The sequence below is a fragment of the Bactrocera latifrons genome, unplaced genomic scaffold (genome assembly GCF_001853355.1).
Source record: "Bactrocera latifrons isolate USDA-ARS-PBARC rearing strain unplaced genomic scaffold, ASM185335v1 scaffold_41, whole genome shotgun sequence".
NCBI classification, from domain to species: domain Eukaryota; kingdom Metazoa; phylum Arthropoda; class Insecta; order Diptera; family Tephritidae; genus Bactrocera; species Bactrocera latifrons.
In genome coordinates, this window is record NW_017537057.1 from 1,225,608 (window position 1) to 1,252,885 (window position 27,278).

General features: G+C 35.0%; 1 protein-coding gene across 1 annotated transcript; it reads left to right on the top strand.

The window, feature by feature from the left end:
• The first annotated feature begins 1,069 nt into the window (after positions 1-1,069).
• On the top strand, positions 1,070-26,660 carry LOC108972577 (ADAMTS-like protein 3). Its single transcript, XM_018939212.1, has 8 exons — positions 1,070-1,224; positions 2,363-2,752; positions 4,156-4,528; positions 22,620-22,818; positions 22,904-23,058; positions 23,118-24,218; positions 24,336-24,486; positions 25,900-26,660. Exons 1-8 carry the CDS (start codon positions 1,202-1,204, stop codon positions 26,064-26,066), a joined length of 2,559 nt encoding a protein of 852 aa, XP_018794757.1. The 5' UTR covers positions 1,070-1,201; the 3' UTR covers positions 26,067-26,660.
• Positions 26,661-27,278: the final 618 nt, after the last annotated feature.

Here is a 27,278-nt window from a genome sequence, read left to right on the forward strand (position 1 = left end):
GAAATCAGCCTTAAACCAATTAATTTCCAACAAATACGCTTTTTTAATAGAACTCCAATTGCGAGTATTTATTTTAATGATTTGAGTGATGACAGGCTTCTTGTTTCTAATTTAATTATTTTTCATGTAGGAGGTTTATAATTCTTGAAAAAATAATAAAAAGTTTTCCACTAATCTTCACTACCAACAGCATTTTCTCATTTGAATTTCAAAATATTTCACTCTTGAGCTTTTAAGACGGAGGAGTAAAACTACGCAACATCTTCTGCAGGTGTGAATTGAATTACACATGTGGCAATTATAAATATATATTACTACATATAAAATGTCGTGCCGTTTATCCCTGCCCATCGTCAAGCAGATGTCAGGCTTTTATGTGCGTATATATATACTCGTAGATATACTAGGGTGGGTCAAAAAATTTATATTTTTTCTCTCGTTAATATGAAAAATAGTCCTTAGACAGCTCTAGGTGTTGCATCATTTTTCGATTAAATAAGCGTGTATGAGATATTTTTTGTCAAGAATCATCGAACATTTATCAGTTTTGCAAGTTAAAATTATTACTTTTTCATAAAGATTATAAGTTATAAGATTCTCAAGAAAATGATTGTCTTAAATAATCTAACTTCGAACATTAATATCTGTTAAACGGTTAGGTTTACGAAAAAATCATAAGAGACTATTTTGTAGAGCATTTAATTTCCTAGAAGATTTTTTTTCAAGTCGTTCGAATCGATTTATATGCAGGTAAGTATGTGTTTTTCTATCTTAATAAGATAAAAAGATATAAGATCTGTAATGCCTTTCCCTTACAATCAAGAGCTTATACTAGGAGATATTTTCTTAGAGGTGCCTATCATCCAATTTTTCAGAGCACCAGTGGAAAAAAAAATTCGTTTTTGAGCCACCTTAATACATACATATGTATATACACATAAAATGCCTATTTAATATAATTTTTTACAAATGCCAGAGAATTGAGATAAAAAGATTCTTATGTAGCGTAAAATTGGTCCAAGGCAATAATACTTTTTAACAGCATAACCAGTTGGCTGCAGGGGTTTCAGTAGCGTGGACGGTTCAGCAATGTTTTCGAAAATTTAGTATTTTGAACTTATGTGTTTATGCAAAAACGCTAAAGAAGCAGAATTGATCTCATAACTTGCGAATTGTAAACGCTTATCACAATATTGCTGAAATGTGGCGAATAAAAGCATTAAGGTTTGTGCAGCGCATGTGATTTCGGAGGGCGTTACGCGATATTTTAAAAATAAAAAAATATGTAGAGTATAAAAAACAAAAAATAAAAATAAAAAAAAAATAAAATAATTGTAAAGACATCGCAGAAGATATTTAAATCAATTTATACAATCTCAGCAAAATTCTAAAAGTTTTTTATGCAGAAATGTTTCAAATATTGCAAATCACTTTCTAAATTTAGAAAATTAATCGGCAAATTCAAAAATAATAAAAGAAATTTCTACTGAAATGAAATTGCAGCGTTAGCAAAAATATCTAAGCCTAACAAGGTTTGAAGCATGCAAATAAATAAAAAATAAATTAAAAAATATTATTTAAAGTTGGAATACCGAAATAAAAAAATCACAAAAATAAATAAAAAACAGAAAAAAATAAAAATAGAAAGAAGAAAATCGGGGTTATTTTTTTTCTAATGAGCACAATGAACTCTTTTGTGGGCAATTATTTGTATGAAGCATGCAAAAAATGGGGAAAAAAGAAGAAAATTTGCGATATGCGCAAATTGATTCGGGTGCGGTTTGGATGTGATCATCGCCAACGATTTAGAATACAAACAATTTGTCACCAATTTCCGCGTTTTGAGCGAATTGTTTCATTTATGTGATTTCAACAAAAGCTAATTGAATAAAAATTCAAACAAAAAATATGAATTAAATCGCGGCTTTCAACAACATAAAAGGTTTTAATGACAACTTTTTTTTTGAAAACGTGAAATTTCGCATTTAATTTATTGTTTGCGTGTTAAGATGTGTGAATTGGAAATAATGGACTTATCGCCTTTTTGGTAGAATAAAGGCAATTTACTAATTAGAGAATGTAAATGCGACGTTAACGTTTAAGTGGGCAGTTAGAGTGAGTGAGTCACATAAAATTCCAGAGTTATGTAAACAAAATAGTTTCACAAATAATTCGAAAAATTTCATGAATGCAATTTATATTGGGTAGTCGAAAAAGTCTTTCCTTATCTCTAATAAAATTTTAGCTTAATTTTTTTTTTATTAATACAAAATATTTACAAATATTATAAAATAAGTTAAAATTTGATACTCCCTAATATAATACCTAATTATATAATATTATATTTTTCGATTCCTAACAGTTTGAAATCACAGCTACTAATGGTATTTTTATGGGTGCTAGTGAGCTCTTCATATAGCGCCGAGTTTCCGGCTATTCCAAAAAATTCCGAGTCATCGTCAGTAGCTAACGGTACTGAAATTTTGAAAAGCTTAAAGAGCAGTAAACAAATGGAAAACTTGAAAAGTGAAAGTGCAGAGGAAAATGTGGATATGGATTATGACGATGAGCAGGATGACGATGATGATGACGACGACGACGAAGCAACGGGAGAAAGGCTAAAGCACTCACGAAAAAAGCTTATTAGCATTATAAAACGTGTGGGCACAACTTTTACCTGGGATCGCTGGGAAAAGTGGACTAAATGTAGTAATTCTTGTGTGCAAATACGCCGCAGAAAATGTATCGAGCGGTGAGTACTATTGAAATGAGCAACTTAAAATATATCGTAGTTTTTTTATGGTCTGTCTCTCCCTCGGATTTTTCAAACATATGTTACTCTTATAAAAATACAATACAACATTTTCTATGATATTTAATAAAAATAATAAAAAATGCATTAAAGTCGTTTGTTTAGGTATAATTACACTTTGAAGAGGGAATATTAAGATTGGCACGAAGTTTGTAACACTCAGAGGATCCTATTAAAGAGCAGATGTTCGTCAGTCCATCTCTCTGAATTTATCTTGCAACCTTTAGCTTTATACTCTCGCAACATGTTGCAACAGAGAGTATACCAGCTAAAACTAATCGAGATAGAGAAAGGGTTATATGTATATTAGTGATCAGGATGATGCGACGAGTTGAAATCCGAGTAATTGTCTCTCTGTCCGCCCTTCCATCCGTCGGTGTTAGCGATATTTTGAGTAAAATCTAGATATCTTAATAATAATCTTTTTTGCACGTGGGGGTGGCCGTCCGTGTCTCCTAAAAATGCTTTCATGAACCTATTTATCAAACTTCCTCATTTCCCAGCCACGCCAGTCGTTCTTCTTTTTCGCTGTTTGGTGCCAATTGCAGATTCCAAGTGTAACCGGGCCTTCTTCACCTGTTCTTTCCAATAGAGTGGAGGTCTTCCTTTAGTTCCCGCGGCGGATACTGCGTCGAATACTTTTAGAGCTGGAGTGTTTTCATCCATTGGGACGACTTGACGTAACCAGCGTATCCCCTGTCTCTTAATTCGCTGAACTATGTCAACGCCATCGTATATCTCGTACAGCTCATCGTTTCATCGACTGAGAACCATAAATCTTCCGCAGAAGCTTTCTCTTGAAAACTTGAAACGTTGACTCATCAGATGTTGTCATCGTCCACGCCTCTGCAACATATATCAGAACGGGGATTATGAGTCACTTGGAAAGTTTTGTTTTTGTTCGTCGAGAGAGGACTTTATTGGAGCAGGTATACAATTTGGACAATTTAAGTGGCACCTATCTTTAGGTGAAATGCTTTATCTCGGGAATAGGTTTGTGCGTAAAGTCACCCAAATATTTCCGATGACGGTAAATATATGTGATATCTTAATAAATGTGTATCCTCTTGATTAAAATGAACCAAATCAGGGCTATACTTTCCATAGACAATTAGTCTGCCACATGTATCTAATGTATTAGTCAATCTGAGTTTCTTAATTTGCAAATAGCGAAAGTATAAAATGTTCAGCAACACCCGAGCTGAGCCTTTCCCTACTAGTTGCGATATTGATCTCAAATCTATTTTTCATATAAAGTAACCTTAATTTCGGCTTGAGGGTTGTTGATCTTTCCAGAACTTAATAATATCTAATTGTTCTTTTATACTTTATTTTGTTTTAAGTAAACTGACATCACTTGATGCTGCTCCGATTGACAGTGAGTTCTATCCAGAACCCAATGGCTTCACCGGTTGTCGAGGTATTATAAAACGTTTCCGACTTTGTAAGGATGAAAAATGTAAGGCGAACAAAAAGCGGCAACGTGATGAACAATGTGCCGCTTTCAACAGAATAGCTTATAAAGAAAAGTTCTACAACTGGCTGGGCTATGAGAAAGAACACAACGAGTGTGAGTTGTTTTGTCGTCCAAGTGGTTCGGGCATGTTCGTGAGCATGAATCAGTCGGTGACTGATGGTACTACCTGTGGGAGACCGGCAGTGTATTACACGCACTATTATAGACGTAAAGCGGTATGCGTGGAGGGAGTTTGTCGGGTGAGTAATACGAAAGTCATTTAAAATAATTTGTAAGAAGAGTTTGCAGAAAATATTCTTTATTAAAGGATCGTTTCTCACAAGTTCAATTATATTTAAATAATATATAAAAATGCAGTTAACGTGTCTTCTGTGTATGCCTACAATTTATCTCTTCTCATTCTAAACAAAATTCTGTTCTCACATTAAATGTTCGTTACAGCATTGGCTGACCTTTTTCACCGCTTGACCTTCAGAGCTTTTATTCTACAGTTGATGAGTTTTCTTGATAAGAATGAAATAACATAGATTATGCTGTAATCAATACTTTAATGATTACTGTATGCGAAATCGAACCATTCATCAGCTAATAGTCGTAAATATAATAAAAAATCGTGCGCCATTGTTGAGCGCGTCGCCCTGGTCAAACGTTTGAGCTTTGAACGTTTTGATCGCTCCGATCGTTTTGATGATCTCTCAATTCTTCCGCACTGAACCAACGTGTAAAAGTTGCAAAGAAAAAATTACACACTTGATTAAATTTGATTGAATTGCTGATCAGCTGGTTGAGTCTTACATCTTGGTTGATCGGCTGCATATAGCACCCGACGTGAGTGCATTCTAAGCATCACCATCATTATTGTCAGCGTCATGATGAGCGCCTCAAAGGCGACACTACCATTTGTAGTGGCCTTTCGACGGCCAATCGTTGTGCATCGTCACAAAGTTATCACGATCCGCTCAGCTCATTTGCGCAACGATTATCTCTAATTTGTTAAAATGTACATTACCGTGTTCGCTGTGTGGACATGATAGCTTGATAAGCGGCTGACCGTTGGTGTAGTTGGTCACGCCGCGGCGGCAACCACGGCGGCTGTTGGCCATTCGTTGCGCTACAAAAATGTGTGCGCTGCTGTTGCGTTTACAAATCATTTATATTCGTTTTATGATGTGCTCACTTTTAACTTTTTTTCCACTGATTCTCGTTTTTCAGTTTTATTTGGTGGCACTTTGACCAATTGGCACTTAGCCGGCTTGCCGCTCATTTGTTTTGATGATGCTGATCTTGTGCCTCAGTCGGCAGTCGGCAGATGGCAGCTATACAAGCATTTAACAAGTCGCCCATTCGTTTTTAGTTGAACGTTGCGGAGTCGGCATGAAGAGAAGATTTTACGAATATTTTTTTTTAGAGTTTTTAACCTTTGATCTCATTGTCGCGTGCGAACGTGTCTATCGTGGTGTGAAGTTGAGAGTTTTGTAAGCGATTCAAGTACAAATGGGTGCGGATGTTTTCAATAATTTATATATTTATACCTGTATAATGATCGTCAAAGCATTCTGGCCAAGAATCAGAACTGAGACTCCAAATATTTAGTAAGAGATTTAGATGACCATTTCACCATTTCACCAGTACATAAGATATAATTATGTTCACACGTTGTATATATTCTCTTTATATTGAGAATTTCTGAATAATCTGACATTTGGCGTCGCTAAAATATAGATACCTTGTTAATCTTCAGTGTTTCTAATGAGAGTTTTTTACGCCTTCTTTAACAGAGTATAATATGCTTACCACCGAGTTTGCCAGCAAAAATGTTCAAGGCCTTATAAAGTAAATACTACTGTGATCAAATAGTAAGGTAGAATTATCATTTAAAATTCCCGGGCTTCAGAAAGACAGGTACATTTTTTTCTATGTTGGTACGACTACTTCTAACAATTTAAAAGCGTCTCTTTGTCAAAAGGTTTATTTATCTCCAGGTTAATATTGAATTTATCGAATCTTTACAATGGTTGATTTTGTTAAGAAAAGAACGCTTGCTGCAAATTTTGTTTGCGTATGGAAATGTTGCGGAAGTGATTTGGTAATCAAACTATGGCATAAGAAAAATATTATAGGTGGTACAATGAATTCAAAGTGGGCCGAGAAATCGTTAAAGACGAATCATTTCATCAATATTTATTTTGTCGCCTTCAAATCCCCACCAGATGTAATACAATTATGCTAACGATTTTTGCAGTCCTCGAAACACTTTTCATAAGCACTTTTTTTGATGGCTTCTTCAGCGAATTTTGCTTCACCTCTTCGATCGACTGAAAATGTGTTCAATGGAACGTTAATTTAATTTTTTTGAGCAAAAAAAAATCACACATTGCGTTTTTGGTTTTAAATTCGGTAGCAATAGGGGTTCGATGCGAAAAAAATTTAGCTTTATCGAGACGAGTCGAGAAAGAACACGTTTCTTACCCCAAATATTAATCGAAATTATTCGGACGGACTCGTGAGAGATGTAGAACTCTATTAGTTAGAAATTCAAAATTTTAGGCAAATTCTTTGTTCTTTATTTTTCTCCATTGTTAAAATCGCAAAGCATTACTGAGATGTGTTGACTTAAGCAGCTGCTGTAAACAAACTAGTGGACAGATAGCGCGTATATCCGGTATTGTAATTCTGAAAAAATTCTTGAAAGAAGCATTACAATTCTTTTAATGTGAAGTACAATCAAGTTAATTTAAGTACAATTGAGTTCTGAATATAACATCATTCCAAATGACCTCCACGACTTTTTTTGCAGCGTAGAATTCTATGAACCATATTCTCGACTACTTTTTCCACTAAATCAAGTCGTATGTAATGAATAGCCCATTCAATATTGACGACTAAGGTCTGAAGAGAGTATGGTTTATTGCTAAAGGCCAATGATTTCAAATAATCTCACAAAACGTAGTTTAGTGGTGTTAAATTACTACTTCTGGGGTGAAAATAAACGTAACAATTGCTTGAAATAATTGAATCTCCAAACTTTTCTCGGAATAATTTGGTAGTTGCAAGTTCTGTGTGGAAAGTAACTCCGTCTTGTTGAAACCAGATGTTGTCAAGGGCATAGAACGTTGGTTATCATTCATCTATACCGCGCACAATTTACAACCAGTTGGAGAAGAACCTGGCTACACTTAGAATCTCCAATAGGCGCCAATCAGTGAAAAGGAAGAACGACCGGCGCGCTGTTATAAACTCGGCTACATCCGCGTAAGCGGTGGCTACGTCAGTAAAGAAGATAAAAAATTGTTCGTGAATAATTTGTGGATTTTCTTCGCACCAGAAACGACAGTTTTGCTTATTTACCGTATTAGTCAGGTGAAAGTGAGCATCCTTAGAAAAGATGATTTCCTTTGGAAAAAAATGTTATCGTTTTTAAGTTGTTCCAAAGAAAAATCAGGTGGTGGTCCCTTGTCTTCAGTTCTTCAGTCAGAGCAATTTTATACGGATGCAAGCCCAAATTCTTTCTCAAAATCCGCCAGTTTGCGTTTTCATACAGTTCCAGATCTTGAGACTTGGAATTGATAAATTGCGGCCTTCAGCAACACGTGCCCGAACGGCAGCAATGTTTTTATTACTTCGAGCGGTTCTTTGCCTTATTGGCACTTGAATATTATTATTTTGATAATAAAACTTTTTTATTTGTGAAGGGTATTATAGCATCGGTATAACCGGAGTTAACTTTTTTCTTGTTTTTTATTGTAAGGTAGTATTCCTATTCAAAGCTTTACAATTTCGATATTTTCGATATACTATATGTATATTTTTGCAACTGTGAAAAACCAAGCTGCACTTGCACTCAAAGATGGGAGTTATTATTCATACATACAAACTTGTCAATATATTTGTAATTAACTTACCACCTCTGACATGCTTTAATTGTCACTAGACCTTAGGACTGATTTAATAAGGCATACCATAGTGTTTGTTGGTATTGTTGCTATTATTGTTAATGAATACTTTTCGACGTCTTTTCAATATCACATACATTGTTGTTGTTGTTGCTTTTTCACATACACTTGACCTCACCACCCTCTCCCACAATCGCGCCGATGCTTCAAGTTCACTTGACACTTTTTCTCACTGCTTTATGGTATTGCATGTGTCTAGTGTGCCTGTTGTTGTTGTTGTTGTTATTGTTGTTGTGGCTTTTCGATTTTTCACTGATGTGTATTGGCCGCCAATAATTGTGTTGTTACTTGGCTGTTGTGGCGTACACATGTAGTTGCGAGCGGTTAGTGCCTTCTCTATTGTTGTTGTTAGTTGTTTGCTATTAGTTGGCAGCAATTGCCATGGGATGCTGCATTGCTGCTCTGCAAGCGTGCGATTGTGGCTCTTCGTGAAGACTTTTTAGTTGCTTTGCTATTGCTATTGTTGTTATTGTTGCTTTTATTGTTTTTATGTATTTCTGTTATGATTTGGTTAGCGTTGCTCGCGCATTATTATTGTTATTGTTTTGGCATTTATCTGTATGTATCGCATTTGGTATTTGGTGTGTGTGATTTTTCGCTTTTAATTTTCTTTTTTGATGTAGTTTATAGTTTTTTTGTGTTGAAAAATTCGAAATCATAAATTTTTCTCGTAGCCAAACTCATTCGCCGATGTTTTGTCAACCGCTCAACAACGTGTCCGGTATTCTGTGCGACGGTACTTAGCGGTCAGTAGTTGAACTAATGTGTTATTGAGTCTTGGCTGTGAAACGTTGCGAACAATTACAAATCTTTGTGTGTGAATGAAAAATTGAGGAAACTAAAAATCTCATTAGTTAATCGTTAATAAATGTTCGAACTCTCAACAATTTTTGCACATTTTGCAAAGAAAAAAATATATTTGTGATAAAAAGTTTGAAAATATATTGTATAAATAAATTTTTTGTCGAAAGAAAGTTTGCCGAATTTAAAAAGTTTTTAAAAATTGTGAATAAAGATTTACCAACGTGTTGCATAAATTACCTTTTGTCTAATGAAAGTTAAAAAAAAAAATGAAATTATTTCTAAATTTTTAAATTATTGCTTATTCTATAGAATATATCTTTAAATAAAAATAAGTATTCTCAATATCCAATTGAAATCTAGAATTCTCATATAAACGTATCAATCTCTTCACTGTGCGTTGCTGCAGTTACCAAATATATGTATATATATATATATACATACGTATGTATATATATACGTATGTATATATATGTATATTTTGTATCAAATTGTTAAACCTTGCGTGCACTTAAACGATCTATTCACCTGTTAAACAGAACGTGTTAACTGACACTAAATACATCTGTCAAAAAGGAATTTATTTGATCTCCTATTTATCTACATAACCATACACATATATGTATGTAAAAAATTGTTTTTTGATATGCATTTAATTTTTTTAATTAGACACATCGCACGAGAGGAATTTTTTTTTTGTTTTATGCTATATTCTTTCTCCTTTTGAATTCTGTAAAGTGTTGTTCCCTGTCAAAGTATCCCAACGTGATAATAAAGCGACCGCTGTTGAATAAGAGAGATCATTTCCACTATCTTCCACTGAACATACGACCTCTTGCTTTATTGTAATTTAATAGAAATATGTATGAAGTATTGACTTCTATTAACGTTACATCTTCCAACTATTATACGGTTAACAGTAAGAGACTTTCCAATCTTTACGTTTTGTTCCATATTGAAATTAACTCTTATTTCTTGTGATAAGTGCAAAGCAGAGGCTTAGTGGGAATTATCGTCGTTTCATGACTAAACAAATAGTAGAAGTGGATTTACTCGAAGTCTGTGGACGATTCTGTTGCCTCACTGAAAGCTCAACCGCGGCTAAGCCTTTGATATGAGTCTAGCGATTCATATGGTGGTTGGGTATGCATTAAACTATAGATTTTTAGCAGTAATAGTTATTAAATAGAAATATAATATCCGCCTTGTCGTTCAGGATTTATGGTTTAGTACTACCCAAAACCTCGCTCCAACTCGGCTTTCACCGTATCTGCGTTCAAAACCATACTCTATAGCAATGTTATGCAATATTGTGGCGATTTGGTTTTTTTATCTAAAATTAATTCCTGCAAACACTTGATACAAAGGACTGTAACATAGGAACATGACTCATGGGTCTGAAAGATCGGGAATAATGCAGGAAATGTCAAAAGTAAGGCACTAGGGAAACAATGGTGCATCTCCTGTAGTATCCCAGGTGTTTCCGTGAAAGAGGCTGGAGTTGGGAGTAGGCTAGCTTGAGCGGGTTGAAGTTTCGCACTTCGGCTTTAGTTGCAAAGCAAGGTTTCAAGCATTTGGGGGTCTAACGGTATCTGGAATAGGTATCGTTAATGAAGCCAAAAAACCTGTTAAAATTCGTGTAAGGTGCTATCATCTTAGAAGAAGACTACTCCATATGGACATCTGGTAATAATAAGGTCCAAAACTGGTCAATGCGTAGCTTATTAGCCTACCAGACTAACTTAACCAAACTTTTTACAAAATTATTTCCAAAAAAATTTTAATTTCTGTTGTCATAGAAGAATACGTGTTTGGGATTTGAATATTTTGAAGTTTGTACTGTCGCAGAGTTTTCTTAGTTAGATAAGTCTTCCAGAAGTTGAATTCTTCGAGCTTGGAAAGTCTCATTTTGAATTTAGATAGACTTTTGATTCAAAGATCCCATTTGAGAGCTATTTGTTTTTTTAATTTTCTCTATTGTAGGTTCATGTATCTTCCGTTCCGCATCACTGTTGCTCTGATGTTTCTATAGTTTTATCTAAGCTTAGAGGTTAGAGAAAGAGAACATGAACTAATCATTCCCTAGTCGTTGTGTTTGCTGGATTGTGTTTGCGGTAAGGAAACCTTTTAGCACCAAATAAAACACTTGAAAAAAATTGATGGTTTGAATGGATAATGAGCATAAGCCGTATTTAGTGTGAGCTTTGCTGCAGTTGCACTTGCGAAATTTTCTTCAACGAACAATTGATATTTCAAAGCAAATACAAGGCAACTAATTCGTCTCGCACAATGGAAAGGAGATCAAATCGAAATAAAAACGCACAAAAAATTTCATTTAACAGAATTTTGTTTTTTCACTTTCCACTTGGTCATCGTCGTTACCTTTCGCTTTGTTACAGTACACACACACATGCACATAAATGTATGTTTGTTTGTATGTGGAGCGGTGTAAGTGAAACTGTGTGAATTTTCGTAAAGCGGAAAGTTTTATTTGGTTATTATCTGTTGCTAAATTAACTGTTGACGTAACATCAATATGTTTGCTGAACGCAAATAACAAACAGACAGAAAACATAAGACAAATGGCTAAACACTTTGACCCACGGCGCAGATTCAGACTAATTCATATGTTAAGTATATGTATGTGTGTTGGCACGTACTCGCCGATATACAAATAAACATTCATCATCTCATATACACTTACATTTCCACTAGTGCTTTTCGGCTAACAGTAACAGTTTATCTGAAATATTTATTTTCATTTACCGTTGCATTGGCATTTTTCTTCGAGTCTGGTGTTCAGATAATAATGAAAAGTTGCCATTCGATGCTTTTGCTTTTTTGGTGATTGAGGTGAGTGCTGTTCCTAATGGCCAGTGTAGCAGTAGTTATAAGCTAATCTGTCTGAGAAACTTTAATAAACAGCTAGAAATGTGCGTAATGAAAATACAATAACAAATGCAACAAAATTTTAAATCAACTCGATTTAACTAACATGGAAAAGAAATTAGCCAAATTTATTTTCTGTAAAATGATTATCCCGGAACAAGCAGAAAAACTTTGTTTCTTTATTTTGTCGGAAGGTGGCGGTTTAAATATTTATTTAATGGAATAGATTAAATAAATTTGTTGTTTAATTTGGCGTGCATGGTGAAATGTTTGCAATTCGCTTTTCTATAAATTATTGTTTACTTGAGGGGCATCCGGGAAGTGTGCCAATGAATGTCTAATAAATTTATTTTCTATGCCTAAAAATACTTAAAACATCTATCTACATAAGTATGTATTGTTTGTGCTGAAAGCGCTAGAGTTATATCATAATATTCTTCACGTTCGTTGAAAATATTGTATTTAAAACGTTTAATATAACATATTTATATTACTGTATACAAAATTAATAGAAATACATTTTTTTCATTGAGTTATGCCTCCTTGAAGAAGAAAGGGAAAAAGTCTGTGTCAGCATCAGTCCTGAAAATTGAAGAAATTGGTAAGTGCTGTACCTTGTTGTATGTGAAAACAATGTTTACAGACTTAGCTTCATTCAGTTTTATCTACCATTTCTTTGCCCATTGTAGGACTTTATTTCATGGGTGAATAAAATATAAAGAAGGGGGCCCAACACATTAGCTTGTGACACTCCTGCTTTTATTTCCTTAAGCATATAATACTTGTCTCCTTGTTTAACGCGGAAGTAGCGACATGATAAATATGATTTTCTGATGTCATGCTGCTATTTCGGTAAAATCAGTTTCAGTTTCGAAAACAGTCCTTTGCGACAAACTTTATCGAACAATTTTGCAATATCCAAAAACATGGTAGAACAGCATTTTTTTCCTCAAAGGCTTCTTCAATAATGTATGCAATTCTTTGGATCTGACCAATCGTAGAATGGTTAGCTCGAAATCCAAACTGATACTCTACAATTATTGTTTTCCTTTCGATGATTGTATTGAGACGTTTTATAAGAATTTTCTCAAAAAGCTTCGAGATTACCGGCAGAAGATGCATCATATACCTGGGTTTCCTGGCTTTAGGATCACGATAACTTCAGCAATTTCGCAATAAGTTAGCACGTATTTTAAAATGAGGAGCCGCGTTAATCACGTTGGTAATTATTATTATACTTATTGAAGGAGGCTATTTTAGAACCTCGGCAGTAATTATGTCGTATTCGGAAGATTTTTTTTTAAGATTTGAGATTTCTTCTGAGCAACTTGAGATTTCTGCTACGTGTGATTCATATGGGGAGAATATTTTGGCTAAATAATCCAAAACTACTTCCATTTTTTTCAACGTCTCTGGCCCAACTATCAGAACTTATTTTAATGGGACATACTTGAGTTTCTGGTTTTGTAATATTTTACAGCTTTTCCAAAGAGAGTAGTTGACATTTCTTCTATTAGTTAGAAACATTTTATTTTTCCGAATAAGATCTATAGAAACTTTATTTAATATAGATTTATCAGCTGGACAACGAGTTAGTATGTCACTTTCGTCGTAGTTAAAGAATGATGGATTGTTGATTACTTCGAAATAGTTTTGGAAATACTTAAAATCATATGGTCTCACCCTATTGATTTTTAAGAAATTGTATACATAAGAAACTGTTCTAACTATAACCACTTCAGCTCAAGCTTTCCGTGGTTAGTTAAAATTTTTAATGGTGCACTTCATACAAAATCCGTTTTTATACCCTCGCTGAGGTATATTAAGGTTGCCGCGAGGTTTCTAACATCCAGTAGGAAACGTCGGACACTCTGCAAAATAGTTATAAATGATCAGCGTAACAAGCTGAGTCGATTTAGCCATATATATATATATATGAAATAATACCCCCCAGCTTTTGAGTTTAACTTTTGCACACGCTCGTTTCTTCGCAAAAAGCTATTCATTTGTCGGAATCGCCGGTAGCCGACTACTATTCCATATAACTGCCATACAAAATGATCGATAAAAACCAAGTCGTTATAAGAAAAACTTTTTCATTTGTCAAGCTAATTTCGCAAAATTGCACAGATTATTTTCCAAGGCAATTCCATAATCTCGGAACATATCGTTCAGATCGGATCAGTAAAGCTGTCATTCAAATTGATAAAGATAATCAAGATAAAGATCCATTTAAACTCTTTTAAGCTGTCAGAAATGCAACTGAGAAGGGTATTATAGGTTAGGTATAGCTTTATACCAAAGTTGTTTGGTACCATTATTTTTTTATAAAATTTCATTAATTTTAACTTGGTCAAACAATTATTGTATTATATTTCTAAAAATTACTTAAACATTTCTTAATCCTCCAAAGCAAAACATTTAAACACTTAAATACTAAAATAACCTTGAAAGAAAAACATCTTTCACATGTTGAATAAATGAAAATATAATCTTTATATTAATTCCTAAATTTGTATAAAAATTCCTCCACAACGCACAGAAGCCAAATGTCATTGTCGAAATGCCTGCGCTGCAGCGTTCGCCGTTGCTCGCCTCACCAACCGGTGCAAAGAGTGAATTCGGGCGAACATGTCGTCTCTGCTGTGCGTAAAACGGTCAATTTAAATTAAGTCATGTGTTTGTGCGTGGCACATTAGTCCATTTGCTGTCATTATTTTCTAATATTTTTGCTTTTGAAGAAGCCAGCCAAGTGTTTGGTGAATGGCATTTCAGTGGGTAAATAAATTTCGGAAAAAATTTTACATTCTTTGCACTTTGATGAAATGAAAAATGAAACGATTTGCATGAAAAGTTATATTAAAATTACACTTTTGCATATTTTGCGTGGAATTTGTTTTTAAAGCATAAAAATAAACATGAATAAAAAAAATATATTGAGGATTTTTTTTTTATTTTTTTTATTGGTTAGGTATTTTTGATTCATTCAATAATCGGGCAACGTGTAATTTATTATACATATTACACATTAAATTTAATAAGAATTTTTTTTATTCTCATTTTACACATTAACTTTACATGAATTAATACCGTTTATACTAAACATGTGTGTTCGATAATTTTGTTGACGGAAAACCTTTGTAGCGGCATTTTATGGGCGGCCCACTGAACTTTATGACTGTTGCCGGCTGAAAAACCAATGTTCTTTTAAATATAATTTTATTCTTGCATCGATATGGTACAGCAAACACATTTATACATACACAAGTGCTTAGATGTAAGGGTGTACATATGTATGTACAGGCAATGTGGGAAAATGTTCGGTGTCATAAAATTTTAGAATTTGTGTTTTGTTTTCAAACATTTTGAAAGCTTATTAGCTTAGAACGTCAGGACAAATTTAATTTTTGAAATTTACGATTTGTTTATGTTTTGATGAAATAGTACATTTGTCATACGAAAATATGGCATGAACTAAAATAATAGTTTGTAGGTGGTCTTGTTCTTGAAAAATATGGCATAAACTAAAAAAAAGTTTATAATTTTCGTTTTATGTTTTTTTTTTTTTACGTATTGTTTTGCTTAGAGTATCACAGTTTTTTCTGTTTTAATAATTCTATTTTATCTAAAAACATAAGTGGTTTTAACTGCTTTAAAACTGAAATTACTCATACGCCACGGGGACGCTTTGTGCGATAAAATATTATGGGAAAATTATTTTTATACTCTAAACAGATTATTATAAGTTTGGCACGAAATTTTAAGTACCCAAAAGGAAAGGATAGATATCCTTTAAAGTGTATATATATAAATTATCAGCGTGATGAGCTGAGTCGATTTAACCATATCTATCTGTATGTATAAACGCAAAGTAGTCCCTCAGTTTGTGAGATATCGAGCCTTCTAAACGGCGCTTTCTCCACAAAAAACTGTTGAAATTTCGCAAAGCTTGTTGTCGAAAGTAAAGGTGCAATCACAGGAGAAATAGTTCAAATCGGACCACCTTAGCATATGGCTGGCATACAAACTGAACGAGCAGAACGAGCGACCAAAGTTAAGTTGTTATTTGACAATGAAACTCTCAATAACATATGATTTCTAAGAACGTGTGAATATCTATTTTTATTTATTCTATTAATAAAATATATTTAGAAAAATATTACAAAATGTATTGGGTAGTCAAAAAAGTCTTTTCGTACTTTGTCAATAGATGTCGTTGCAGTCGTATGTCTCCAGTGAAGTTTGATTAGAAATACGAAAAGATCCAAAGATCCATTGATTAAAAGTTTTTACTGCTTCATTGCTTTCTGGACATCTTTAGGATTCCACCATCTGTACAATTCTAATTTCTTATAGGTACACATCTCAAACCAAGTGCAATAACATATGGTATTTTAAAGGATAACGGAGACTTTGAGTCAGAAACTTGTACTATTAATCTCTCCACAAGATCGCGCTACTAAAAGTGCATTTCCCACAGAAAATTTGTTATTATTGCGCCGCAAACAGTACTTGAGCAGCTCTTATTAAGTACTTTCTAGCTGAACTAAGAAATTTAGGAACATTTAGTGCACAGCTGGCTTTGTAGTATTACATATGTGTATGTAGTAAAATCTGTAATTGAATATTAAAATAAAATAAATGGCCTATAAGACTCTGCCTTCGAGGGTATTCACTTTCACTTACTTTCAATAAGAAATGCGTACTTCTGGCCAAATTGCTAAAACTGAACGCTGAGCAATCAAAGAAATTTCGTATCTCGCAGAGTTCATGCCACCTCTCAGCGAATGCAGGCACAAATATATATATATATATATATATATATGAGTGTTTGTAAGTATGTATGTACGCATGAATTTATCAATATTTGGGTGTTGCTAGTTAGAAGGAAAGCTTTTCTCTTTCGTTGGCCCACAGCCAAATTGACTTTTACTCTTACCACAAAACACACGAACGATAAGTGGATTGCACACGGTATACGCAGTACATACAAACAAACATACATACATACTAGTGCATATTTAGATACCGCTAACATTTGTTTGGCGCGGAAAATGCTTCCTGACCAACAGCCTTGCCGGCTGAACGATTGAAATCAATCAAAATTCTATTGACAGCTTGAATGGACATATGGCTGGGCGTTCGGTGATAGACGATCTATGAACTGATCGCGGACTGGCATTACGACTAAATATTCTGCTGCGGCATAAACCATAAGTGCCTGTGGACTATTTTTGCTTTTAAATATATATAAATGTATGTAATAGTGGTTGCGGCTACTTCTCTTGTTGATTGACTTATCACAAAAACACATCAAAAGAAGCAGTGCAATATTTGTAAACTTGTAATGCTTAGTCTTTTCGTCACTGAGCATTTGTGCACTGAGCTTGAAAATTTCAAAAGCGAAAGGTGACTAGACATGTGTAAGTGTTTATTTGTCAGCACTGTCAAAATAAAATTTGATACTTAAATATATATTGTAAAAGCCATCTATATATACAGTGGTCTGTATATATTATAGTGTGTATGTATAATTGAGCACATTGTTGCATTTTCCGTGGCGTTCATCATAGCTCTTTTGACGGCCAATATTTGTGATACCACCAATTTGTGACAAAATGTATTTGTGTTACTTTTCACTTTGGCCAAAAGGCAGCGCGCGTTTAAAATAGCATCAAGGAGAGCCCCAGTGAGAAAAGTAAGGTGCCAGAGTACATATTGGGTAGTCGAAAAAGTCGTTCCGTATTTTTTCAATAGATGACGTTGCAGTTGCTCGATGGTTGGGTACCGCATGAATTGTCTGTGAAAAATTTAATGGACCGAATTAACATCTGCTATTCTTTGGAAAGGAGGCATCCGCAAATTTTTGTTATATATTGATTTTTAGAGCCTATTGCACATTTCTTTGTTCACTGGGACCCTGAAATCAATTACAATTTCAAAGCAAACATGAAAGCACGAATGACCATAATCATTAGAGAAAAAAAATGTCATTCATGATCATGACATTATTACAATCGCTGACAGCAACGCTGTGACAACTCTGTTGTTGCTGTTGTCCAGTAGCTGTGCAGCTTTTGATGTCTTCATCTTTTGAATGAGTACTTGTTTTTGCCTTTGTGTGCTGCACTAATTAAGTTATTGTTGTTGTTGGTGATGATAATGCATATTTGCAACTAATCACTCAATGACCACTTAAATATTTTGTAACACACTTTTTTTTTACAAAAATTAAATTTTTCGTTCGATTTTGTTTGTGGTTTTCTTCAATTAAGTGTGTGGGCGTCGAAATTTATTGGCGCACTGGCTCTTTATGATGTGAGAATTTTTTTATTCGCCATTTACTCTATTAATTTGTGTCTTAATTGTTCGTAATTAAGCGTGAAATGTGTAAGCGCACACTTTTCTCGGAAATTTATGTGCTCATTGATGGATGTACTAAGTTGTTTTCAGAATATTGAATGCTGGACTTAATTCTTTTTCAAATGTGGCGGAATGAATCTGTTTTAGGATAAGTGGAGTAGTGGACAATGTGGACTTGTCGCTTGAGTGGGAAATTAACAATGAGGAAAAAAATTAGTTTTGATAGCTTTTGTATTCCTAAATATTTTATGAAGAATCTCTAATGTCTTAGCAAAGCAATATCGGGGATTAAAAGGAATAGTACTGAGTCAAAGGTCTCGACAAAGAAAGTTTTTGCTGGAAGTTTCGGTTAAATTTGGTTTGGTTAATTGAAGGAACAATTTAAATTCGAAATATCTTTTTTGATCCTTTATTATGTATGTAAAGTATCATACTGATTCGACCCGGACTGATTATTTAATGTATTTTTATAAAAATCTTTATTATTGCCTTCAAAATATCATCATCTTCATCTTCATCTTCATCTTCATCTTCATCTTCATCTTTATCTTTATCTTTATCTTTATCTTTATCTTTATCNTTTATCTTTATCTTTATCTTTATCTTTATCTTTATCTTTATCTTTATCTTTATCTTTATCTTTATCTTTACCTTTATCTTTATCTTTATCTTTTGTTAAACATACACTAATTGACATACAGAGATCAAACTTCGAATGAATATAAAAAATATATAATTGCACCAAATCTATGGACGGTTCGCGGTGCATTCCTCGTTAATCAAGTACGGATCAAATTTGATCAGATGTAAAAGCATGCTTCAACATCTATTAAATTGTTTACTGAAAATTTTTAATAAGTTACTCAACTTAAAGTGTACAAAAGCTTCAACAGCGAATCTTTTAAATTTCTATGCTAATGTGTTTTTAATACATACTCGTATACCCTAGAATAATTAAGACTAAGAATATGTATATATACAAATATGTCTGTGCCCAATGTTGCAACAAGATACTGACGACACTTCTTCTAGTATATGATCAACAGCTGTCTACGATAAAAACGCATGCGTAAGTGTATATGTTGGCATGCTGCCCCAGCGCAATCCAAGATTTAAGTTCACTTGCACTTTGACATAATACAATTTACGAGCAATAATAGCGATATCAGCGTCAATACTTAAAAGATACTTCGAACCCTTCGACCAAATTGAACTGCACTTTGGGCAAACAATGAGCAAATAAGAAGAAGTGCAAGCAATTGCCAAACACCAGTGATCTGAGTGATGAAAGCTGAGTTCTTTTCTGGGCTAATTAACAAGTGATAATTGGGTCAGGCCGATTGGCTGATAGTCTGAGTCCGCAACAAGTGCCATGGAGTGCCTTATAATGGGGTCACAAGTGGTTGTTGGTGATTTGTTTGAAGTGAAGTGCATATCTTTTACCACAACCCGACGAGTGTCATTGAATCATATAATATGGAAGTATTGATAGGTTTTTTATTGCCTACAAATTGAATAATATTTCGGCACATCGTGCTTGAGATTAGAAGCAAGCAAAGCACTTCTGCTCAAGTGCTCCACTGAGCTGTGGAAACGGCCAAATATAGGAAGTAGATATTTCCATAAGCAAATCTTTTTATTTTACTTTTGCATTTCTTTGCTCCAACTTACTCAGGCCTCAGTGAATGCGCTGGTGGCATATATAAATTTACCTTACAGCATTGCCACCAAACTGTGACTGCATAAAGAAACTTTTAATTGAAATGTTAACGTAAATAACTGTATATCGTTGCCTATAAAAGTCGAAAGCTCGAAACAGAATGATTTTTCGCTGGATGTGTAGCAATTCACAAATTGCCTGCTGCTTGTGACATGGCAGCGGCGTTTGGCGTTGGTGGCGCACGCTTTCAATCAGCCATACCAATAAGAATTTGTCTGCATACATAATATATACATATGTATATGTTAGTGCGCCGCGCTATGCCAACCGGCGCTAAAAAGCGAGAACGGTTTAATTAAGATTTATGCGATTTGGCAAGCATTGGCGCTCGGCAACGCAACGTCACCGGCCTATAGGCCAAAGCATGGTTACCGTTTTTTCTTGATTTGTTTTTTTTTTTTGTTTTTGCATAACTAAAAGCAATTGAAATACATATTTATATATGCGAATGCTTAAAAGCATACCGTTACTGCCTCGTCGCATGCATGTGTGTGGTCCCCACCGGCCTATGTGGATTTGGCAAAGAATTTGGGGAAGTAGGCATATTGGTGTATTGACTGATGGTGGTGTATGTGTTGGCGTTTAGGTGGACTAAGTGAATTCCTGTATTGTTTTTTGCGAATAGTTAATTCATTTTCAATAGATTGGTTAGAGTAATTAACTGCCGCCATATGCCATAGCCATGCCATGTTCTCGCTTACTACGTACGCGTAGCACTAATCGCATTTCGTATGCCAATGTTTGAACATGAAAAAATTATTATTCTATTTGGGTCAATTTCGATAAGTTAATTGAACTTTCGGGTATTTGCACTAAATAGATATCTATTTATATTAAATTTTCTATATATGTGTGTACTTACATACTTAGATTTGGTTTGATTAGGTTTTTTGTTGGTTTTTATTATTTTCAATTATTTTTTTGAACTTGTACAAAAGGACTTTTTTCAGTATCCGCTTTCGAGGAAACACAAGCAGCTTGCATATCCTAAACTCATAAATGTTTTAATCATATTTAGCATTGCAAGTTTTCACAGAATGACTTATTTGAAGCTTCTGACTGATTTCAAAAAAAAAAAAAAAAGGTTAATCAAATTTCTTTAGTTTCTGATGGTTTTTGGTTCGTTAAGGAATATCGAAAATACAATGATCACCACCCTGATTTTTGAGCGGTTTTGGCGTAGCTTTTTGGTTTTCTCTTCATTCCGATGATTGTTGACTGGTTTGCATGCCAAACTCTCGTCGACAGTTCTAATGCTCTTCATTAATGTGGGATTGGAATTCGCACGAGCAAGCATGTCCAAAAAGACCTGTTTACCCTTCTCCTTTTTGAAATAAAAATCAGTTTTATCCACCATAACCATTCGAATGGACTCGGAAGAGGTGTCGAGCTCTCTTGCCATTTCTCTTACACTTGCCTGATGATTTTACTATAGCACTATATCATTCGCTTAATAATTTCATGAGTCCATGAAAATACTACCTACCTACCTACCACTCGTAGGCTTGTGTTTTTTGATAAAGCTAAATCACCGTAAGCCTTTTCCAATATTCGCATCAATCGGAATAATTTCTCTAAATGTGGCTGATGTTTGCAGTTTTTAGGAAAATATATATTGGATGTCAAATAAAATCTGATGAGTAAATTTTTTCATATTATCGTTTAGTGCCCCAGTCTATTTAAAATTCGTTATCAGTTTTCATGAGACAAAAAATGTGTGCGTATGGTTTCCATGCAATCATCTCATTTATTTATGCTGCATAGTTAGAGAAAGACAAACCTTAGTAAACACTTCACCTGCGACGTCATTTTCTATGAATATATATCAACTTCTTTCATACTTTTCTTTTACGCACAGGATTAAGCATAATTTTTAGGTTATTGTATGTACCATATTTTCGAATAAAAGTGATATGATTTATTTTTATAAAAAGAACACTAATTGTTAAGAAATTAAGACACAATTACGTTCTGAATACACCATTCTTCAAATGAAATCTGGTTTGAACCAGGTGTTGTCAAGATCAACTTCTTCCAATTGCGGCCATAAAAAATGCATTGACAGCTTCGCTTCGAAAGAAGTACTGACCGACAATTCCATCAGACAAAAAACCTCACCAAACTGTCAATTAGTGGAACGTCATGGATGTTTATGAATAATTTGTGGATTTTCTTCGCAACAGAAGAGAAATTTTTGTTTATTGATGAAAGTAAACCTCATCAGAAAAAATGGTTTCCTTAAAAATATCGTAATCACGACATTTACGGTAATGACTTCAGTATTTGAGTGAGAACAATCCCCCAAATCTCTTATATGTTGATCGTATAGATAATAATTAATCGAAAAGAAAAACAGTTTTCAGAGAAAATTATATTAGAGACAGTAATAAGGAAAAAGTGTTGATATCAAAGCAACGTATTATGATAATTTAATTATATAACCGCAAAATGTGGAAACTCTGGACGGTTGTGTTAGTATTGAATTTGGTAAGTTCATATGCAATTTATTAACAAATTTTAATTAAATATGCTTCCTTACTCTAAATTTAATATGCAATTACTTCTGAAACCACATATCTGAATTGTTTCTAATTGTTTTCATAGGCGGTCCATGAAAGTGGTGCCATACGCCCAGCCACCACCAACGACGCCCAAACGAAATGTGGTTCGGTGTTATGTGAGATGGTCTCCGAGGTGTTCAGTAAAGCCAAGTTGAGTTATGGCTACAATTATGTGCACACAATTCCAGCGGGGGCAATGAACGTAACTGTCAAACAGCTGGCACGAAGTGATAATTTATTGGGTAAAAATAAAAAGAAAAAAAAAAAAAAATTATTGAAAATAATTTAAAGTAATATTTATGACAATATAAATATCTATTGTTCTAGCACTCAAAACTACCGATGATATTTTCCTTATTAACGGCAATAATCGCGCCTCGGAGAGTGGCATATTCGAATATAATGACGACAGCTATGACTACAATCGTGAATTGAGTATAATCACTGCTAAGGGACCCATAAGTAAGCCCGTTGTGCTGTTGGTAAGTCTTCACCTTGATTCATCGTCTGTTAAAATAACGATTATACTCTCCCTACTTAGCTCTTTGTGCGCGGACATAATACAGGCATAAAATATGACTACACACTGCCCGTACCGTCGGCTTCTATAACCGAGGAGGAGGAGCTGCAGTCACAGTGGAATGAGGTGGGCCAGCCACTGGACGAGTTAGACGAGAACAACATTGATGGCTCCGTTTCAGCACAGATCGCACGTGCACGGGAACGTAAACGACGAAAGTTTTCGTGGAAACTACTCGGCTTTGGTGAATGTAATCGCTCTTGTGGACCAGGCATACAACCACCCATTTTCCGTTGCATACGCGATTTGCCGACGCGTTACTATTCACCGAAGCGTTGCGCGTTTGTAGAAAAGCCGGTCTTTAGTGAGGATATCTATCATTGTAATCGCGGGTTGTGTCCAGCTTATTGGCGCGCTGCTGAATATGGGGAGTGTAAATGTGCCGATGGTGAGGCCGAAGGTCTGCGCTCACGATATGTGAATTGCGTGCAAGAGCAAAATAACGGTAAGGTGGAAATAGTCTCCGAAGATTTGTGTGAGCAGGAAAAGTTGCCCCAGTTGAATGAGACATGCAATTGCCCAAAGCTGAATCGGCGTAAGATCTACGCACGTGGACCCGACAAGACTCCACGCGTATTCTCGCGTTTGCTGATAGCGCCTACTTTGGTGCGCAGTGTTTACAACTCAACTACGCCATTGCGGCGGCATCTACGAGATGATCGCGTTGACAAAGCGGGTGTGTGGTTGATGTCGGGTTGGAATCAAGAGTGTTCGACCGATTGCGGCGCTGGCTTTGAGCATCGCTCGATCTATTGTGATCGCACGCCACCCTATACGGATCTTTGTGATCTACGCTTCACGCCAGAGCAAAAGCGTATTTGTACCGGAAATCAACAGGCGGAAGCGTGTCAGTATGGTACATGGTTCACTTCCGAATGGAGTAATTGCACCGGCGATTGCTTCAATTTACAGCGTAAGCGTGCTGTGCTCTGCCTGCGCGATGGTGTGGCAGTGGATGAGTCGGAATGCGATCTCTTGTTGCGCCCGCGCGCTATTATGAATTGCACACACAAGGAGGTGACGTTTTGTGGGCCCAAGTGGCATTACTCCGAGTGGTCGGAGGTGAGTATTTCACTTTATATAGAAAACATGGCGAGACAAAGCTGTCAGTTTCAAAACGATCTTTCTATTGCGTAAAGTGTTTCTCTTTATTTATTCGAGCTTTTTTGTGTTTAATAGTGCTCCCGCTCTTGTGGTGAGGGTGTTCAACGACGTTACGCCAAATGTCTGGAATACGATTGGAAACAAAAGGCGATGGTAGAATCGAGTAATTGCAAATATTTGGAGCGTGAGCCGGTCTATGGCACATGTAATGTGCAGAAGTGTGAAGGTAAGTGAACAGTATATTAAAGTAGTAGAATTTAAAAAAAAAAAAAAGAACGAATATCGTTCTGGGCGGTCGCAAAAGTTCGAAAATAGAGAGATTACAGAAACCTTGGAAGTCGCTCCAGCGACATCCCAAGACATTTTAAAGGCATCCGGATACGCCCCAAACCTATAAAATTAGAATTGCAGGCAAGGGATATTGAAGGTAGATTTTGAAAGTGAGAAATGCTGCTTGAACGCTAGAAAAAGTAAGTAGTTTTTGCTACGGATTGTGACTAGTGAAGAAAAATGGATCCAATACGACAACGTGCAATGCAAAAAATCATATTTGAAAACTGGTTAACCAGCCAAATCAACAGCAAAACCGAATATCCATGACGCCAGTGTAAGGTAATATATGTATTATTACCTTTTAAGACCGATTGAAATCTTTAATAAGGAACGCTACCGACAATGACTCAGCAAATTTAAGTGAATGATTTCTAAAAAATGTTCAGAATCTGCGTCTAGACATGTGACAATAATTTTTCATTATGATAACACTCGCCTCCTGTAGCAGGCAGGTTAAAAACTCTTTAGAAAAGAGCGGCCTCGAACTCTACCAAGTGTATCCATTCCACATTGCCAATTGGTAAATGTCAGGCATTTTCAGGTCACTGATCAAAGCATTGATTTGATGCGCTGTGCTTTTGAGCAGGTACTCTCGTTAAACACACCGGATGTTCACCCGTCTTATAGCCCAGACCTTGCCTATTCTGACTACCATTTGTGCCAGCCGATGCAGAACGTTCTTAGTGGTATACAGTTCACATCAGAGGAGGATATTAAAAATTGACTTGATTGATTTTTGATCACCAAACCGACACAGTTCTTATGGGCAGTTCTACAAATTGCCAGAAAATGTTAAGATTCGAATTTGTTATATAAAGATCAAATACTACCTGTTTAGTTTGGGTTTTTGTTAGGTAAGTTTTAAGCTGACGATTGAGAAGACTGTTGGAAATGCCTAGAGCAGGACATTCTAAACGATGACCACTCTTCTTGGACTTAACAACTGAATTCCATCTGGTATCGCAAACGACCAAACTGGTCTATTTGTGGCTTATTGTCCTATGAAATTAACCTAGCCTAGCTTCACAGCGAAGCTATAATATTACATAACTTATTTCATAGGGCCCGATATCTCGTAAGCCAACGTGCTTTCAATTAATTCTTATATAGAGCAGGTGCTCTAGTTTTGTCCACATTATAAATATCCAAACCCTAATGGGTTGACTTATTTATAAATATATTTTCCAGTTACTTTCACTTCAAAAATTTCAGCATATTGGGTAGTGAGTGCAATTTAAGTACTGGCTAGACATACACATACTTTTTTTCTAATTAAACAGCATTTCTTTCTTCCTCTCTCTCACAGAACTCAACACACTCTTCGATGTGGAGCGTGATATTTTAAAGCCAGTAGATCCACCTGCCAATTGCAAAGATGATGTGAGTAATTGTCAGCGGATAAATCGACAACGATTGTGCAAATTGCACTATTACAAAACCTACTGCTGTGCAACATGCAGCGGATATGCTTAGCAAATGCGTTTAGCAATGGCCAATTGAGGAAATGTGTGCCAGCGACGAGTGCAGACGAGAAAGTTTCGCTCCAGCAGCTTCAGAACCGAACTGAAGTATTGCGCATTTAATTGTATTTAAATTATTGGCAGCAACAACAATAAGAATAACAATTACTATTTTAACAATAGCTTAGCATTTAATGTAGTCAGTTTAGTTGGTAAGTTGCAAATTTAAAAAGATTAGGGCGCTTACGACACGCAATGGTAGTTTGTGCCCGAGAAACAACGACATATTAAATTTTATTATAAGTTCACTTATTGAATGTGTACGAAACCCTTACTCCAAATATTCGTATTGGTTTAAGATTTTTAACAAAATTAATGCTAAATATTTTCAACAAATTATAAAGGGTGTTTTGATACCCCTTAATTGATTTTCGAATAATTTTATGTCAAGTAAGAACAAATTTAAATGTTTTAAAAAACTTAGTGTATGAGTACTAACCTGCCGTATAGGCGCATGTACAAGAGTATAACTGCATATCGTCACCTAAAATGCAAAACAACGTATAATCAAACATTTTGAAAATCGCTGTCAGAAGCAATAAATATCCATAATGAGTGTATGATAACAAAAATATAATCATTTTATAACCAAAACTCAAATTTTGTTTCAATATGAGTTTATGATAACTAAAGAGTAACCATTTTATGAGTAAAAAGTAACCAACATGTAACCAATTTTATAACCAAAACTCCAGTTTTTATTATAACGTTTTTACTTCGCCTCTGAACTTATGAAAAGTGATGCTACGTTATTTTGCATTTTAGGTGACGATATGTACATATGTATTTACTTACTAACCTCCATAGAGCCATACCAAACATATTTATTGCATTTTTACGCGTTTATTTGTAATAATTCAAATAACTGTATAAATAATAAATAAAAATATAAATAAATGTTAAGTCTTCTTTCACTTTCTACTCCAGCGACGCAGCAATTTGTGACCGTCTTCGTGGTGGTCCGAAAGTGTGGCAAGTACTTTGCCAAATTGGCGCGCCCAATTGCGAAAAATATGCTTAGCGTCGGGGTTAGGTGCCGCCGCTGCGTTGTTAGTGCAGCGGGTATTGCGTTTAATTGTTTTTCGCTTTTGAAATTAATATGCAATTTGTAGCGTGCAATTATTGATAATTTATTTATTTTCTGCTGTCGCAAAGAAAAGAGCAA